Below are 17,366 nucleotides of genomic sequence, written 5' to 3' on the forward strand. Positions count from 1 at the left end.
AAAAATTCAATTAGACTACCTCAAATTTTTTAAAATTCTCATTATATTTTTTATTATTTTTTTAAAATTTTAAATAAGTTCTTTTAATTTTTTTTAAAATTCATAAAAAAAAATTAAACCCCAATTTTTTTAAAAAATTCTCATTAAACTTTAAAAATTTTACTAGACTCTTGAAACGTAGTCTCAAGATTTGTTATTTCTTTGGTGAATTACAAAAGGAGAGTCAAAACTCTAATAATAACATGATTAGTATGAGTCGAACTCAGATTACACTTGAAACGATAAATCATTATCATTGATTATCAATATATATACACTTTGATATCAAACATAAATGAAGTAATTTCAATCAATGTAATTATTGTTATAGTTAAAAATGATGTATGCCCTAAACTAAGTTAAATCTAAAATAAATTAAAAAAACCTAAAATTTACCGTAATCAAAATCTATACCACTTTGAAGGTAGGTGATAGACAGTTTAGTCAACGGTCAAAACCGATTACGCGGCGCCGCAACCAACAGCCAATACGGGTGCAGTCACCTGAAGAATTACCGTGAGATAGCGAGAGAAAGGGTTAGTGAAGGGTAAAGAAGCCAAGTTCTACCCCAAAAGAAAGAAACAGGGGGGGCTTTTATTTGTAGTTAACTTTTGGTTGGCATTACCACACTCCGATTTGATTGAAAATCCGTGAAATCATCAAATCTAATTTGTCCCCCACTTTCGACAGTACAACCCCACCATCCCCCTGCTTTCAGTTTTTAGTTCTAGGTTTCCTCTTAAAATTCCCTCCCACACACTCTTTTTTGTTCTTTTGTTTTTCGTTTTCATGGTTCACACACTTGGAGAGACCCAAACCGACGCTTCGCCAGACAGAAATCGTGGGAAGACAAAGTTGTAAAACGAATATAAAGAAAAGGGGGGAGGGGTTGAAAGGCGGCTCCTTCTTGCTTGGTTGTGCTCCAAAATAGATGGGGGCTTTGGCTCCAGTCCTTTCCACTTGGATACCTGAAGATGACCTTCTTTTGAAGAACGCTATTGAGGTACTTGCCTTTTCTTTTCTCCTTCATTGGTTTTTAAGAAAAGGAATAAAATAAAGATTGGGTCTTTTTCATACTTGTTTCAGGAATTGGTTTTACTTGTGGTCTCAATTCGACTTTTCTTCTGTTCGTATTTGCTGTCAACTTCAAGTCTTCTTTGTTTTTCTAGTAGCTAGAAAATAATGCCTTTTTTTTCTTTTATATTTCTCGCCCCTTCTATTTCCTTGTTTTAATTATTAGAGTTGCTGAGCTTATTTACGCGTCCTTCTTAGTCTTTTGGATGTATGGCACTGCCACTGTTCTAGTCTTCAAATTCTGGGTTTACTGTGTTAAAGCGTGGATTCATTGCAATATAAGTTGGTTGTATTAAAAAAAAGTTATACGATTCTTGCATTATGTTTATAAAGTTAGGATATTCATAAGATTATCCTCCTGTTGTTGTTGTTTCAGAGGAATACTATTGCATAATGCCAAAATTTGTCAGTAGATAGATTGCTTGTGAGAATGCGATGTAGAAATATTACTAATAAACATGGTTTGCGCCAAAGTGTTTCTATTCATGGATGCAAGTAGTTTTTCTAAAACATGAAATGACATTACTATGGTTGGTCTGGTAGTGCCCTTATTTGCAAAGAGTGCATGAATATCAACAGGAAAATGGGATCCAAATCGTGCATTTAGCATGACATTATCACCTCACTCTACTTCAGTTTTTGTTTTGTTTTTCTTATCGTCCTATGAATTGTGTTTCTACTTTATTGAACCCTGTTTCAGTCTATTTCTTTGTATCCTTTTGCAGGCTGGTGCTTCTTTGGAATCTCTTGCTAAGGGTGCAGTGCAGTTCTCTAGGAAATTCACCGTTAGAGAACTGCAAGATCGATGGCATTCTCTCCTTTATGATCCAGTTGTTTCCGAGGAGGCTTCTTCTCGCATAATCGAGTTTGAGCGTTCTGCTTCTTCCTTGTCTTTGAAATTTGGCAGAACAGGAAATTCAAAAGATAACAAAAGTTTGGGTGGAAAGAGAAAGTCTGAGAGTGTCCGTAGCTGTTACTATGCATTGCGCAAAAGAATTTGCAATGAGCCTTTTAACACGATGGACCTGAGTTTCCTTATTGCACCTAATGATGGCAACTATGTTGGGCTTGAAGATGAGCCTCTACCTGGAAACTGCATGCTTGGCAATCCAATTTCAGATCAGTTTGGAGTTCAAGAAACAAATATGAATATAATGAGTTGTTCTTTTCCGCAAATGTTAGCTGATGATGGTGCTGGAGTGGGGGATGAGTGCACAACAGATGGCTTTCAGACTACTAATCATAATCCAGATGATAGTAGTTTTCCTGTAGAGCCGGTTAATCTACATAAGGAAATTCCTCATATGCTCAGAGAGAATCAGTTTCTTCTAGAGAGTGGGTCTGGCATTGAGGAATTGCATGGATCTAAGGAATTGCCTGTAAGCAGCTTGTTTTCCGCTAATGATTTAATGGTAAAACCTTCATCTACTTTCGATCAAATTAACAATGATCCAGAGAATATCTGCTCTGAGTTTGAGGGCAACCAGGTCTTCAACTCACCAGTTATGGATTGTGGATTGTCTATATGGGGAACTGATGAAGGCTTGTCTGCATCTGCTATTCCCACTGACGGTCATGAGGAAAAAGATATGCAGGGAGATGTATATGCACTTCCTGGTGACATCGATACTAAGAGTGATCATGCAGCAGAGCATGATGTTACTACTGATTCTAAGTTGGAACCTGACATGCCATGTGCAGAAATGGGACATCAAACAGCTGATACTGAAGGTTATTTGGTGGAAATTACTAACACCCTTATGAATGATGAACCCTTTTTCATGGATGTTGATGCGAAAGATGTGATTGATAAGTCTTACTTTGATGGCCTGAGCTCATTTTTGGCAAGTTCACCTAATAACTGTGATCAAGATCAAATGCCTGATGTAACTGAAGCTATGGCATCGGAAACTCAAGATAATCTCGCAAATGCGTCTTCATGTCTTGGTGAATTGGATGAAGTTGCAGGATCTTCTGCAGCAGATGGGCCTGTTTCTTGTGATTCAGAGGCCTTGATGCTTTCTTCTGTATTAACTTCAAATTGTCAGTTCCCTGAACTGACTAATGGTATCATTTGTTGCACATTAAATACTGAGGACCCAGAAGTTCCTTGCAATGAAGATGTGTTCTCCAAACAGCTGTGCCCATCGGTTGTTTCCTCAACACAACACGTTTTCAAAGAAGCTGGCAATCCATTATCTGCATCTTTTAAAGATTTTTCTGGGGGTCAGAAAACTGATGGAGGTCCCTTTCTGGTTCAGAGAGATCAAAGAGATCCTGGGCAATCTATTGGAGCCTCTCAAACGAAAGAATCACAAATGGTACCAGAAATGGGTCAACTTCATCCAGTTAACAATTGCAGAGTTAAATGCGAGGATTCTTCATGTGTAGCACCTAAAACCGATGGTTTTCTAGCCAATGTTTCACCTCAAACTAATTCCAAAAATATTACTGAGGGCACTCTCCAACCGACACTGCTGAAGGAAAGGAGTGAAAGTATAATATCGGGAAAGCATTTAGGTCATACTTCTGCTGATTCTTTACGAGAGAAACCTGCTCTTTGTTCTGATAACCACAATAGTTTGTATTCTTTTGCCATTAAACAAGAAGTGGATGCTCTAGAAAAGATTAAAGATCACCAAGCCACTAGTGCAGAGGTGGGGCCCATGGATATTATTTCTCCAGAACCAGTTATTGATCATCCACCTCCAGATCTAGAAGAGTTAATGATTGAAAGTGATGATGATGTTCCTTATTTCTCAGATATTGAGGCAATGGTATGTCTTGAACTCCCACTGGTCGTCACTTTTATTACAGTCATCATTATTGTCTGCTATTCATGTTCTTTTGTGCTTTATGAACAGATCCTTGATATGGACTTGGATCCTGATGACCAAGATTTGTGGGATCAGGAAGGTAGTATGTTGACTGAATAAATTTTAAATTGCTAACTTTTATCTATTAAGCCCTGCTGTAGTAGTTTGGTAATATCTGCAGTTACTGAAGAGAGAAAAAAAAGTGTTAATTTTCTTCCCCGTCTCCACCCCTTGTGGGTTCTAATTTTTTGTATTTGAATCTGTTTTCTAGAATTGCAAGATAATTTTTACTTTCTGTGCAGTTGCTAGATATCAGCATGAGGACTATAAAAAAGCAATTATTAGGCTGGAGCAGGTTTCCCATTCTTACATGCAAAGGGCCATTGCATCCCATGGAGCTTTTGCCATTTTGTATGGCCGCCATTCCAAACATTATATTAAGAAACCTGAGGTATTCTACAACTAAGAAGTCCTTATTTTTAAGCTTTTGTACCATATCCATACTTTTTTACCGTTCTCCTCAATGTTGCCTTTATGATTTGAATGATATTTTGTTAATCTTTGAAGTAAATGGTTTCTCAATTGTACACATAATAAAGTCCAGTAAGAAAACCATGCTTTCTAAACTGCTTATCAGTATCTGAAGCTAGTAGCAGTTTTAGGGTTTTTGTTCCTAGGCGAGTAAATGAAAATTGATGAAAGAAAATTTCAGTAATACATTATAATTTTGATTTCGCAGATATTACTGGGTAGAACAACAGAAGATTTTGTTGTTGACATTGACTTGGGAAGAGAAGGGTGTGCTAATAAAGTGTCAAGGCGGCAGGTGCGCTATGCCATGACTTGATAAATTCATGGATTATAGAGAAGATAGTAGTAATACATGAGAATAGTAATTCGTTGTTGTATAATAAGCTGCCATACTAATTTTCTATGGTTCCTCTCATGTCTTTAGGCAATTTTCAACTTGGAAGACGATGGATCATTCCATCTTAAAAATCTCGGCAAGTGTTCGGTATCGATAAATAACAAGGAAGTAGGTCCTGGACAGAGCCTGAGCCTTGATTCGGGTTGTTTGATTGAGGTACTGTTTTGATGATATTGTTTTTCATGAATTATTTGGTAATGGGTATTGGACAGTGACATGCATGCAGTTGTTTTCATATTCGGGTTGAGATATGAACATTTTGAGAAGTTTTAAGCTGTGAATGGTGGTTTTTATTTGCAGATAAGGGGAATGCCATTCATCTTCGAGACAAATCAAACATGCGTGAAGCAGTATTTGAATAGTAAGTTGAGGAAGTCGGGAGGCCCATGCTGAAAAGGACGATTTGAGGACAGTCTTAGTGTTTTGTGGGGAAGACGGGATTAAGAATAGGGGGCAATGGCAACAAATCCTTTTTTGTAATTAAAAACAAGTTTGAGAAAAAAGAAAAATTGTAATCCATTGATATTCAATAAGAGTCTTAGTTTCTCTTTTACAGATTCGTTAGACCTTGTGTTTCTGTATTTGTGCTTTAAATATTTATATAAATTTTAAAATATTTTATATTCATCATATCATGATTGCTTTTTGCACGAAAAGCCCTAAAAGAACATTGATTACTTTTTTCTCTCTATTGGTCTCTGCTTCTTGCCACTCGCGTCCCTATCACCTCAGATGGGATGGATCAAACTACGAAAAACTCGAGAAAATATTCAGAGAAAATAATGCAACTGTGAAAAACTAATTAAATCCTTTCAACAAACTCTCAGCTGATTAATATTGTATAACTAACCCAACTGATATTGATTGAACCAGCTTACACTAACATTCCCCATTGGTCTTAAAAAAACTAACTGAAACAAACACCATGTTTCCTCTCGAAATACACAAAAAATCTACCAATCAAAGGCTGGGTCAAAGATGTAGCCACTTGCTCCTGCGTAGGTACGTAATTCACTTCCATTTTGAGTTGCTACATGTTTTCACATAAAATGCCAACGAAGCTCCACATGCTTGGACTTGGCATGAAGAGCTGGATTTCAGACTTCGCTACTGCACTGGTTTTGTCACACCAGACAACTGGCATGTAGGGAAATTTAATTGCCAACTCTTCCAACAAGAATCTGCTGTAGACGAAGCAACATCAGGTTGCTTTTTGGAGCTCCAAGAGATTGGATTTCCACCAAGAATACCACGACCCAAGGTCGAGCGCCTGTCTTCAAGACTGCTCCCCCAGTCCCCAACAACAAAGGCAACAAGACTCTTGTTTTTTGTTGCTTTGAATAGAATCCTATAGTTAATTTTGCCTCTGAAATATCTAAGTATCCTCTACAGTGCATGCCAATGACCATCCATAAGCTGATGCATAAACTAACTTGCTTTGCTCACCGCAAACATAATGTCTGGCCTTGTGGCACAAAGATACTGAAGCTTGCTAACTACGCTCCTGTACTGAGAAGGTTTAAGAAGAAAATAGCTTGCGGATGCTTCTAACTTAGGTGAGCCAACCGTAGGTGTGGCTGAAGGCTTGCAATTTGCCATCGCAACAACTTGTGGTACCTCTTGGATATACTTCTGTTGGTTCAAAATAACATTTTCACCAACCTTGTGAGTCTCTACACTAAGATTAAAATTCAAGTCTCCTAGGTCCTTTAATGAAAACCTTTTGTTTAGCTATATGACCAATTTATCAACTTCAGTTATGTCATCTCCCATTATCACTATGTCATCTACATAGACCAATAAATAGATCCTTTTACCCTCTACTACACAAATGAGAAAGGCTACATCAGCTTTAGAATACACAAAACCAAGTTCCCTCAAGTAAAATTTCAATTTCTCAAACGAAGCCCGAGGGCCTGAACACCGGCTGATTGTGACCTTCACCAACCTGTTCAAAACTACGAGGCTGATTCATGTAGACTTCCTCCTTCAAATCTCCATTGAGAACGGCATTATTGAAGTCCATTTGTCTTAATCTTCAATGATTTGTCAAAACAAGTGCGAGCACTACTCCAATAGTAGTATCTTTAACAACAAGACTAAATTTCGACTAATTTACCTATAAAGGCCCATTTCTAAGTATATTTACGGAAATGGGCCAATTTCAGCCTTATTTATCAAAAATGGTCGATTTTGGCAAAACGCGTTCACGTAGGAGCGTTTTAGGGTGAAATTTCAACAAAACGCGCCCTTGGGAGAGCGATTTTGCCATGTTAGCACCAAACGCACTAACATGGACGCGCTTGATTGATGTGGCAAAATTGCTCCCCTAGGAGCGCGTTTTGCTCCGATTTTTTTAGGTTAGGGCTTTTTGCATGTTTAGTCCCTAGAGTTTTTTGGTTTAGGGTTTTTAGGGTTAGAGTTTTGTTAAATAATTTACGCTTAGGTTTGTAGGGTTTAGGGTTTTGTTAAAATAATTTAAGATTCTGGGTTTTAGGAATTTTAAAAAATAAATAAGGATTTAGTGTTCTTTTTTAAAAATCAATTAAATTAGGGTTTAGTTTTTTTAAAAATAATATTGTGTTTAGGTTTAGAGTTTAGGGTTTAGGGTTTAGGGTTTAGGAAAAATTATATTGATAATAAGGATTTTATTTTTTTTCTACAGTAGTTCCTGAAAAAATAATTTTGAGAATACTGTTCTGAACAAATAGTGTGAAAAACACTTCAAGTAGGATGCACTGTCAGCAAAATTATTGAAAAAAGCTCCCACTTGGACACTCTTTTTCTACAGTAGTTTCTGAAAAATAATTTTGAGAAGACGTTTCTGAATAAATAGTGTGAAAAACGCTTCAAGTAGGATGCACTGTTAGCAAAATTACTGAAAAAAGCTCCCACATGGACGCTCTTTTTCTACAGAAGTTCTTGAAAAATTAATTTTGAGAAGACGATTATAAGCAAATAGTGTCAAAAACGATTCAAGCAGTATGCACTGTCAGCAAAACTGATGAAAAAAGCTCCCACGTCGATGCTCTTTTTCTACAGTAGTTCATTTTTGGCCTTAGGCTATAAATGAGCCAAATTTCATTCTCAGGTTGCATAAGTTACAGCAAGAAAAATTAGAGAGGCTAAGCATAATAGAAATTGAAGATGAGTGAATGTATTAGTGCTGTTATTTACTATGATGGTGAGGTCCATGACACCGAGAACAGCGTTGTTTTTTTTATCAGAGAACACAACGCGACTGGTTTTTAACTAGACTATAGATTTGATAGAATTTCATAAAAGAATTAGGTGCAAAATCTTCAAAACGACGCCAATGAGGGTTTATTCTATTAAGTATCGATTTTGTGCTTCGATTGATCCTGTGACATATGACTCATTTGATATTAAAAGTGGTCGTAACTTTGAGGCGATGGTGCAGACTCATCTCGCTAGTGGATCACCTTGTCTTGAGTTATATGTACAATTTTCATCACCAAATGAAACATTTGTGACTTCAACATCTACTGTTGTTTGAGAGGAATATACAACCCTTACCCGATACTCCGTTGTGGGAGGCAGAACAAGAAAGCGCCTGTGTTTGGTGGCAGTATGGAATACACAACTCTTGCACGACACTCGGTTAGTGAATGAGACATGCACATCTGTGGGTCGATGTTCGATACTAGAAATATGTATTGGAGAATGACATCAATTTCTAGTGGTTGGCAATCCACATCTGATTGGGGACGTTATGAAACGTCCACAAGAAGGGATAATGTACTCCCTATGACGTCCACTGGCGAGGGGACCTCGTATGTTGCAGATGATGGTGGGTTGGATAATGAGTCCAATGAGGATCCATCTCGAGAGCTTGGCCCCGATGGTGCAGAAGTTGCATTATTTTCTGAACCGAAGCCTGCTCCATATGAACTTGAAGATGTTGAAGGGGGTTTAGATGAAGAAGAAAAAGATCCGTGATTCAGGGCGTACTCGCCTACAACCTACATGCATAATGTCGATATATTGCCAGATGATGCGTTGGAGTTTCAAGATCTACCACACAGAAGGCGTGACCGTACAAGTTCGCCATTGGATTCAGTTGAATTGGAAGTTGATAAGGAGTTTTCCAATAAGGATAGTTTTCTTGGTGCATTGAAACAACATAGCATCAATCACGGGGTTAACTACAACGTGGTTAAATCCAAATTCGAGAAGTTTGAGGCCAAGTGTGCAGTGCAAGACGATACATGTTCATGGAAAATCATGGCTTCTTTTAAGAAAAGACAGACTTGTGGGAGACAAAAATGTATAAAGGTCCACATACCCGTGTTGCCAGTATAGTATCACTGGGTGTTTAGGGTTTTTGAATAATAATGTTATTACTTAATGTTGCATTATTTAACGTGCTTCGTTGACAGGTGTTTTATAAGATCATCCTAAGATGGATTCAGGTATGATAGCTAGCTTAATACTACCGATGTTGAAGGCGGATCTCAGGACTTCTGTGTCGGTCTTAATTGCCAATATTCGTAGCCAATTAAGGTGCACACCCTCTTACCGTAGACTACCTTTGTAACATACCTTTCAAACAGTGGACACAAGCATACGACAGCAGTGGCCTACAATATGGTCATATGACCATAAACTTGACTGAATGCATAAATTCTGTTCTAAAAGGAACGCGTCATTTACCAATAACCTCGGTTGAGCGAAAGACATATTTTCGTTTGGCGGCACTATTTCCAAGGCAACCAGCAATTATAAAGGCCAAATGCAGGGAGGCTATGTATGGTTCCGGAAGGTATTGCAAGAAATTAACAAGGCAAAGGCGCGGGTCAACACCATGCACACAGTATGTCACGATCACGAAAACCTATGGTTTCGTGTGACAGAGTTTGATAGACCGAACCAATGTATTACCGGTGGACAATACCGTGTACACCTAAGAAACAAGACTTGTGACTGTGGGGCGTTTGACGCATTTCGTTATCCATGCACTCATGTAATTGCAGTTTGTCAGAATCTCCGTTTGGATCCCATGAGATATGTCGACAAAGTGTACAAAATAGTATAAATGTACAATGTGTGGAGACACATATTCCTACCGGTCCCAAATGAACGTAAGTGATCGTCTGTATCGCTTACTTCGTTTAAGTTGTTATCGGATAGAGAATTGCGTTACAAACTAAAAGGTCGACCTTGCTCGAGTAGAATACGTAATAATATGGATATCCGAGAAAGAACGAACCAATAGAAGTTGTGCAGATGGTGTAGGAACCCAGGTCATATAATTCAATCATATCCAAACCGAAATAGTTGATAATTGCTATAATGAAACTATGTTGCATTATTTCTATTGCCTTATTCAAAAGAACTTCTATTTTATTAAAAATATAAAAATAATTTACTATTAAAATATTAAAAATAAATTTTATTTTATTAAATGAAACAATATAGAAACAGTTTGTACAAATATATTAAAAAATCAATGTATGTGCCGGTCGGAATCAGTGCCACATGGGGGTGGTCGACGATTACGCACTGGATTCCTCCTTAGTTTAGCTTTCGGCGGGGGTTGTGGTTGCTCCGGTTGTGGGTGTTGGGAGGATGACCTACCTTGATAGAATAAAGAATGTGGAGGTGTCACCCACGATGGAGGTGTTTGAATCCCATAAGGCGATGAGGATTGGTAATGAGATGAGCTCCCAGACGGTGCCTCGTGAATCCCTCCGGCGACGATAGCCTATATATCGGGGGTTGAGCTGGAGTCATTTGGAAAGGAGATACATCAGGCCATGCATTCCAACCTGGCATAGGACTGGGAAAAGGAAACATATAAGGGTTAGAATACATATAAGGGCTAGGATACGCACCTGGCATAATCTGAAGGGGATGGTGTGGGTGTCGTCGGTTGAGGCGTCGAGCCCGATGATTGTGTGGGCACTATTGATGAGCTCGTGCCGTCATCCCTTCTCCTTGGAGTTAAAGGGCTTAGTCGTTCCCTTTTGACACGGATTTGCTGACGCTTCTGCTCTTCTGACAGCAAATATGACTTGCTATGGATATTAAACCATGACATGTAATCCGGCGCGCATGCTAACTCTGGAACGATGATCGGTTCACGAGTAGGTATATGATCATACTGATTTTTCCAAATTTTGATATATTCCAAGAAGAATTCTGACCAATTCGTATTCGTTTGCCGCAAGTAAATTTTGTGCTCATCATTGAGCGCTTCAGGTGCCTCGAGAATCAGTTGTCGAAATCCAAATTGCCGCAACACTCTATCCGTCTGGTGCATCTCGACAGTAACATAGTTGACCAATAGGACCTTAACATGCCAAATGTTTAGATTTGGAAAGAATTCATCCTGAATTACTGCCCGAATTGTCGGATCCTTGTATAGTGTCCATTGAAACTATATAAACGTGATAAAAATATTAGTTATATACATAATACTAAATACTAAATACTAAATATGAAACGACTATTTTATGTATATATATTTTATTTAATACTTACTTTTGCTTCCGACCGTTGGTCTAACAGAAGCCGTATATCTTAAAGAGCGGAAGGTATTCCAACATAACTCGCCGAATGGTTCCATCTAATTAAATAAATTTTTAGCATACAATTTTATTTTAAATCTATGTAATAATTGTAAAATCAAATAAAAATTTTACCTCGTTATGAGTAGGAATGTATATGGGTGGTTCACTTGAGGACTTAAAAATGGAAACGAAACCGAGCCCATGATTGTAGTAGTGATAAGCAACCTCCGATTTTAGCTTTATTTGGTGGCGTCGCCTCGTACATCTCGTGATACAATGTTGCCAACACGGTAAGACCCTAACTAAATTCGCCAGCTGCTCTAAAATCAACGAGTTTTAACATCCACCTCAGAAGTACGAGGTTTTGTGACAAGTCTGACATTAAATAACCTCCAATCATCTCAAAGATGTATGCCCGAGCATATCGTATTCTTTCTACTTCAGTCGAATCATTCCCCAACTCTAGGAATGTGTCTTGTAACCAGCCCATCTCGATCCGACCTCCGTAAATACTATCCGGAATCGCACCCAAAAGATCGTAGCATACGACTCCCCAATCAGCAGATTGAATAGACTTGTGAGTACAGACCCATCCACCAACAATCCTAATTGTAACTGCACATCCTCCAAAGTGACAGTACACTCTCCGCGTGGAAGATGGAATGTGTGCATCTCGGGTCTCCACCTCTCTATTAACACGCTAATGAGTTTTGGGTCCAACTTGCACCCCCGGCCTATAGTGGCCACGTGCCAAAAACCTGCTTCTCTCAAGTAATTTTCTATCAACGGTGATGGAGGACCAGACATATTACGAATATAACATTGTAACACTCGATTTACAGACTGTTATAAAAAATTATAAAATACAAATTAATTAAAATTACATAAATAAAAAAAATATTAAATAGTATGCAAAAATTAAAATTAACCCTTACCATTTTCATTTGTTTGACGGAGATATATTTATGATCGAGACGAATTAATTCCCCAGCCATTGCTCACACAATCAAATATTTTTGAAATTAAAAAAAAATACTAATTTAGAAAAAAATTAAAAGGAAAATATTAATTAAAGAGAGCTTTTAGAAATTTAAGGAGAAATTTGAGAGCTTTAAGAAATTTAGGGAGAAATTTGAGAGTTTTTTGCCAAAATTTGAAGAAATATTGTGTGAAATAATAAGAGGGGGGTTATACTTTTTTTTGACCACTGGACCCCCTAACGGTCAAAAAATAAAATAGCCATTGGGGAAAAAAACGCGGAGCAAAACGCGCCCCTGGGGGAGTGATTTTGTCACGTCAGCAAAGCGCGTCCACTTCAGCGCGTTTTGTGCTGACATGGAAAAATCGCTCACCCAGAGGCGCATTTTGTTGAAATTTCACCCTAAAACACTCTTAAGTGGATGCATATTTGTAAAAATTGGCCATTTTCGGTAAATAATGTAAAAATTGACCCATCTCCGTTAATATACTTGGAAATGGGCCTTTATAGGTAAATTAATCCTAAATTTCTTTGAAATCCTGCCCAGGGGTTTGAGAGTACCCCTTGGCAACTAGTCGAGCCCTGTAATGAGCTACATTACCATCAACATTATTTTTTACCTTAAACACCCATTTACATCCAATTGGAGTTTGATGAATAGGTAAATCAATTAAGCTCGATATGCCTTGAATAATTAAAGCTAAAATTTCTTCTTCAACAGCTTTCTTCCAATGAGGGTGTGTGTACTAAGGCCTCATGAACATCTTTGGGCACCTGGTCACCAAGACCCTTTGTCAAGTACGCCTATGGTTTGAAAATTCCTTCCTTTACCCTTGTAACCATGAGATGATTATTTACAAAAACTGGTGTAGACACCACTGAACTTGATGGAGCAGCAACCGTAGCAGGAGATTACGGTGCTGGTGAACTGACAAAGTAAACAAGTGGAACAGAAGCCTGAGCTAACAAGGTGAGACCAAGTTCTACTATTTGAAGATGTTTTCTTTCAACCAAATCACTCTGCTAAGAGGTGTGAGGACATGTCAGCCTATGTTTAATGCCTTGATTCACCAGCAACTGAGAACAATTTCTAAATTCTCCACCCCAATCTGTTTGAAGCCCCTTAAGTTTAGTGTCAAATTTCAACTCAGCTTGTTTTTATAAAAAGTTGAAAAGTAAGAATGGCATCAGACTTTTCCTTAAGTAGATAAATTGAAGTATATCTCGAATATGCATCAACGAATGAGATATAATATCGACACCCATTGGAGAAAACTGATGCAGGGCCCCAAAGCTCAACCAAATGCAAAGGAGCAGTATATAGAGTATCAAATGTTTGAAAGGGCAACCTATGGCTCTTTCCCATTTGACAAGCAGCAGAAACAGAGAGATTTTTATTCTTTGGAATATTGAGATTACATGATTGCAAGACTTTGGACATTACATCAAAAAAGGGGTGTCCAAGTCTCCAGTGCAAAAGATCATGTAAACAGGCGTCTGACTTGACAACACTAGAATTAGAAACATTCTCGGGCCGAACTGTTCTTGTGCAACACTGAAATTTTTTCCTTGCCAAAACTTAAGAATCAGCAGCTAGATTGTAAAGGCTTCCCTATTCAATGCCTTATAAGAGAACCCGATGAAATTGAGAATCTTTAACAAAACACCTTGTGGGGTGAAACTCCAAGTAAACACCATTACCCTTAGTGAATTTAGAAACAAAAATTAGATTCTGTTGAAGTCAACCCCCATGCAGCAGCCAAGGTGACCATGCAAGGTGGCCATGCAGGGATCGTGCTTTAACAGCAAACTGAAACTGCATTGTTTCATTTGGTTACTCAAATGAACATTTTGTGTTTTAGTTTGTTTTGAACTAAGTTGGTAACTGTATTTTGATGTAATTAGGTGCTGAATGACAAGTTTAGGTAGAAGTTTATGTTTTCAATCAAGTTTACCAAGTTACTAGGCAATTTAGTGGTATTAGGTATGTTATTAGGTGATTACTTGTTTGTTTTACTTGTTGACTGATATATGTAATGGCTTAATGCCTTGTTGATGAGTCAATGAAAAATATCAGCTCATTTTCATTCAATCTTCTTCTCTTTTTCTGTTATTCACTAGCTAGCTTCATTTTCTGTTTTCTGCTTCCGAGTTTGTTTCTTCACCAAGGCTCGAGGCTTGCTATACAAGAAAGACATAAAACAGCCTGTTATTGCCTCTTGCACCAACAATTGGTATCTAGAGCCGTTGTCTTAGTGGACCTGTTGCTTCAAACCAAGGAACCTGATGGCTTCTTCAGGATTTTCACCAGCAGCCCCACCAGTCTTCAATGGAGAAAGCTTTCACATATGGCTGGTAAAGATGAAGACTTACCTGCAGGCCTTTGATCTGTTAGAAGTTGTTAACACAGATGCTGAGCCAGCACCACTGAGGGCTAATCCCACAGTAGCTCAAATCAGACAACATGCTGATGAGAGGACCAAAAGGCACAAAGCCATGTCCTGCATTCAGAACTGTGTATCAAATGTCATCTTTACCAGAATTATGGCCTGTGAGACTCCAAAACAGGCCTGGGACAAGCTTAAGGAGGAGTTTCAAGGCACTGAGAGAACAAGGCAACAGCAGCTGTTGAACTTGAGAAGGGATTTCGAGAATTTGAAGATGAAGGAAGAAGAAACAGTGTAGCAGTATTCAGATAGAATTATGGCAGTGGTTAACAGCATAAGGCTCCTAGGTGAGCACTTTGATGAGGCAAGAATTGTGGAGAAAGTCCTCTCCACTTTGCCTGAGAAATATGAAGCAAAGATATCCTCCCTAGAGGACTCAAGAGACCTTGCTAGCATTTCTTTGACTGAGTTAATCAACACCTTCTATGCTCAGGAACAAAGGAGAGCTAGCAGAGCTGAAGATCACCAAGAAGGTGCATTTCAAGCCAAGACCAGAGAAGCCTCGAGCACCAATGCTCAAAGAGGCAAAAAGCCTTGGAAAAGTAGGCCTAAGCCTGATGCTGCAAGGAGCAATGACCAGCCCTGCAGATATTGCAAGAAGCTAGGCCATCCAGAAGACAGATGCTGGTTTAGGCCAGATGCAGTATGCCAACACTGCAAGAAGAATGGCCATGTTGAAAGGGTCTGTAAAAACAGGAGTAAGCCAAGGCAGAATCAATTTCAGCAGTCAAAGGTTGAAGCTCGAGTAGCTGAGGACAGTAGTGACCAAGAAGAACAGGTCTTTGCTGTTTCCTGTTTAGCTGCTGAGAAGAAATGCTCAAAAGGCTGGTTGTTGGACAGTGGTTGCACTAACCACATGTCACCAGATGCCTCCTTGTTTAAAACCTTGGACAGAAGTTATAAAACCAAGGTCAAGGTTGGAAATGGTCAGTTTATAAGGGCTGAAGGAAGAGGAGAAGTGCTGATATGTACTCCCACAGGCAACAAGATCATTCCAAATGTGCTGTTGGTGCCAGAGATTGACAGAAACCTTCTCAGCATAGCTCAACTGCTCGAGAAAGGTTATTCTGTTGTGTTCAAGGACAAAAAATGCCACATTACTGATCCAAATGGATCAAGCCTTATGACAGTCACAATGACTGATAAATGCTTTGAGGTTCACTGGGCAAATGACTCAAACTCAGCATACACAACTTCTGTTGATGACTTCAAGCTTTGGCATCAAAGGCTTGGACATGCCAACTTCAGATCAATGGCTCGATTGGCCAAAGAGGGCTTGGCAGAGAACTTCACCAGCTCAGTGGAGCATGATGATGTGTGTGAAGTTTGCCAGATGAGGAAACAGGCAAGACTGCCATTTCCTACAAATTTAGCTTGGAGAGCTACTGAAAGACTGCAGCTGGTGCACTCTGATGTATGTGGCCCGATGAGGACTGAATCACTCAGTAAAAACAGGTATTTCATCCTCTTTATTGATGATCTTACAAGGTTTTGCTTGATTTTCTTCTTAAAACACAAGTCTGAGGTAGCTCAAGTGTTTGTGAAGTTTAAAATGCTGTAGAAACAGAAACAGGTTGCAAGCTGAAATCAATAAGGACAGACAATGGCACTGAGTACACTTCAGCTCAGTTTCAAGCCATTTGCAATGATGCTGGTATCAAACATCAGCTTACAAATGTCTACACACCTCAGCAGAATGGGGTAGCTGAAAGAAAGAACAGAAGTCTGATGGATATGGCCAGATGTCTCCTGTTTGAAAAGAAACTGCCCAAGACCATGTGGGCTGAGGCAGTAAACACTGCTGTTTACCTTCAGAACAGGCTTCCTACCAAAGTTCTTGCATCTGAGACACCTTTCGAGGCTTGGTTCAGTTTCAAGCCTTCCTTGGCACATCTGAAGGTGTTTGGTTGCCTGTGTTATGCACAAATACCAGCAGCAAAGAGAGACAAGCTCTCTAAAAGGGCTCAACCAGGTGTTCTAGTAGGCTACAGCTCAGTCAAAAAGGGCTACAGGGTTCTGGATCCCTTGACAAACAAAGTCCAGGTGAGCAGAGATGTCATCTTTGATGAAAAAGCCTGCTGGAATTGGGAGAAAAATGAGCCAGAAGCAGTTCCAGAAGACCTAGTGCCTAATCAAGCTGAACTTGAGCAGCTAGGACCTGAAATGGATGTTGATGATGTGCCTGTGAGAGGCACAAGGCCCCTAGAAGATATTTATGAAAGGGCACAGGTTGTAATAGCAGAACCTAGCAGTTTTGAAGAGGCTGAGGCAGATGAAGGTTGGAAACAGGCTATGGTTGATGAAATCAACATGATTGTAAAGAATCAGACATGGGAGTTGGTTGAAAAGCCTGCCAACAGAAAGACTATTGGTGTAAAATGGGTCTATCGAGTGAAGCACAATGCGGATGGAAGTTTAAACAAGCTAAAGGCCAGGCTAGTTGTAAAGGGCTTTAGTCAAAGGTATGGTCTGGACTACATGGAAACATTTGCTCTAGTAGCTAGACTCGATACAATCAGATTGCTAATTGCAGTTACTGCTCAGAACCAG

General features: G+C 39.0%; 2 protein-coding genes across 2 annotated transcripts; one reads left to right on the forward strand and one right to left on the reverse strand.

The window, feature by feature from the left end:
• The first annotated feature begins 443 nt into the window (after positions 1-443).
• LOC107922463 (uncharacterized) lies at positions 444-5,412 on the forward strand. Its single transcript, XM_016852511.2, has 7 exons — positions 444-1,042; positions 1,839-3,890; positions 3,978-4,029; positions 4,232-4,380; positions 4,669-4,755; positions 4,885-5,013; positions 5,158-5,412. Exons 1-7 carry the CDS (start codon positions 971-973, stop codon positions 5,248-5,250), a joined length of 2,634 nt encoding a protein of 877 aa, XP_016708000.1. The 5' UTR covers positions 444-970; the 3' UTR covers positions 5,251-5,412.
• Positions 5,413-5,964: 552 nt separating this feature from the next.
• Positions 5,965-6,883, reverse strand: LOC107921695 (uncharacterized mitochondrial protein AtMg00810-like). Its single transcript, XM_016851519.2, has 3 exons — positions 6,806-6,883; positions 6,304-6,588; positions 5,965-6,243 (listed from the first exon to the last, which is right to left on the reverse strand). Exons 1-3 carry the CDS (start codon positions 6,881-6,883, stop codon positions 5,965-5,967), a joined length of 642 nt encoding a protein of 213 aa, XP_016707008.2.
• Positions 6,884-17,366: the final 10,483 nt, after the last annotated feature.

The sequence above is a fragment of the Gossypium hirsutum genome, chromosome D01 (genome assembly GCF_007990345.1).
Source record: "Gossypium hirsutum isolate 1008001.06 chromosome D01, Gossypium_hirsutum_v2.1, whole genome shotgun sequence".
Lineage (NCBI taxonomy): Eukaryota > Viridiplantae > Streptophyta > Magnoliopsida > Malvales > Malvaceae > Gossypium > Gossypium hirsutum.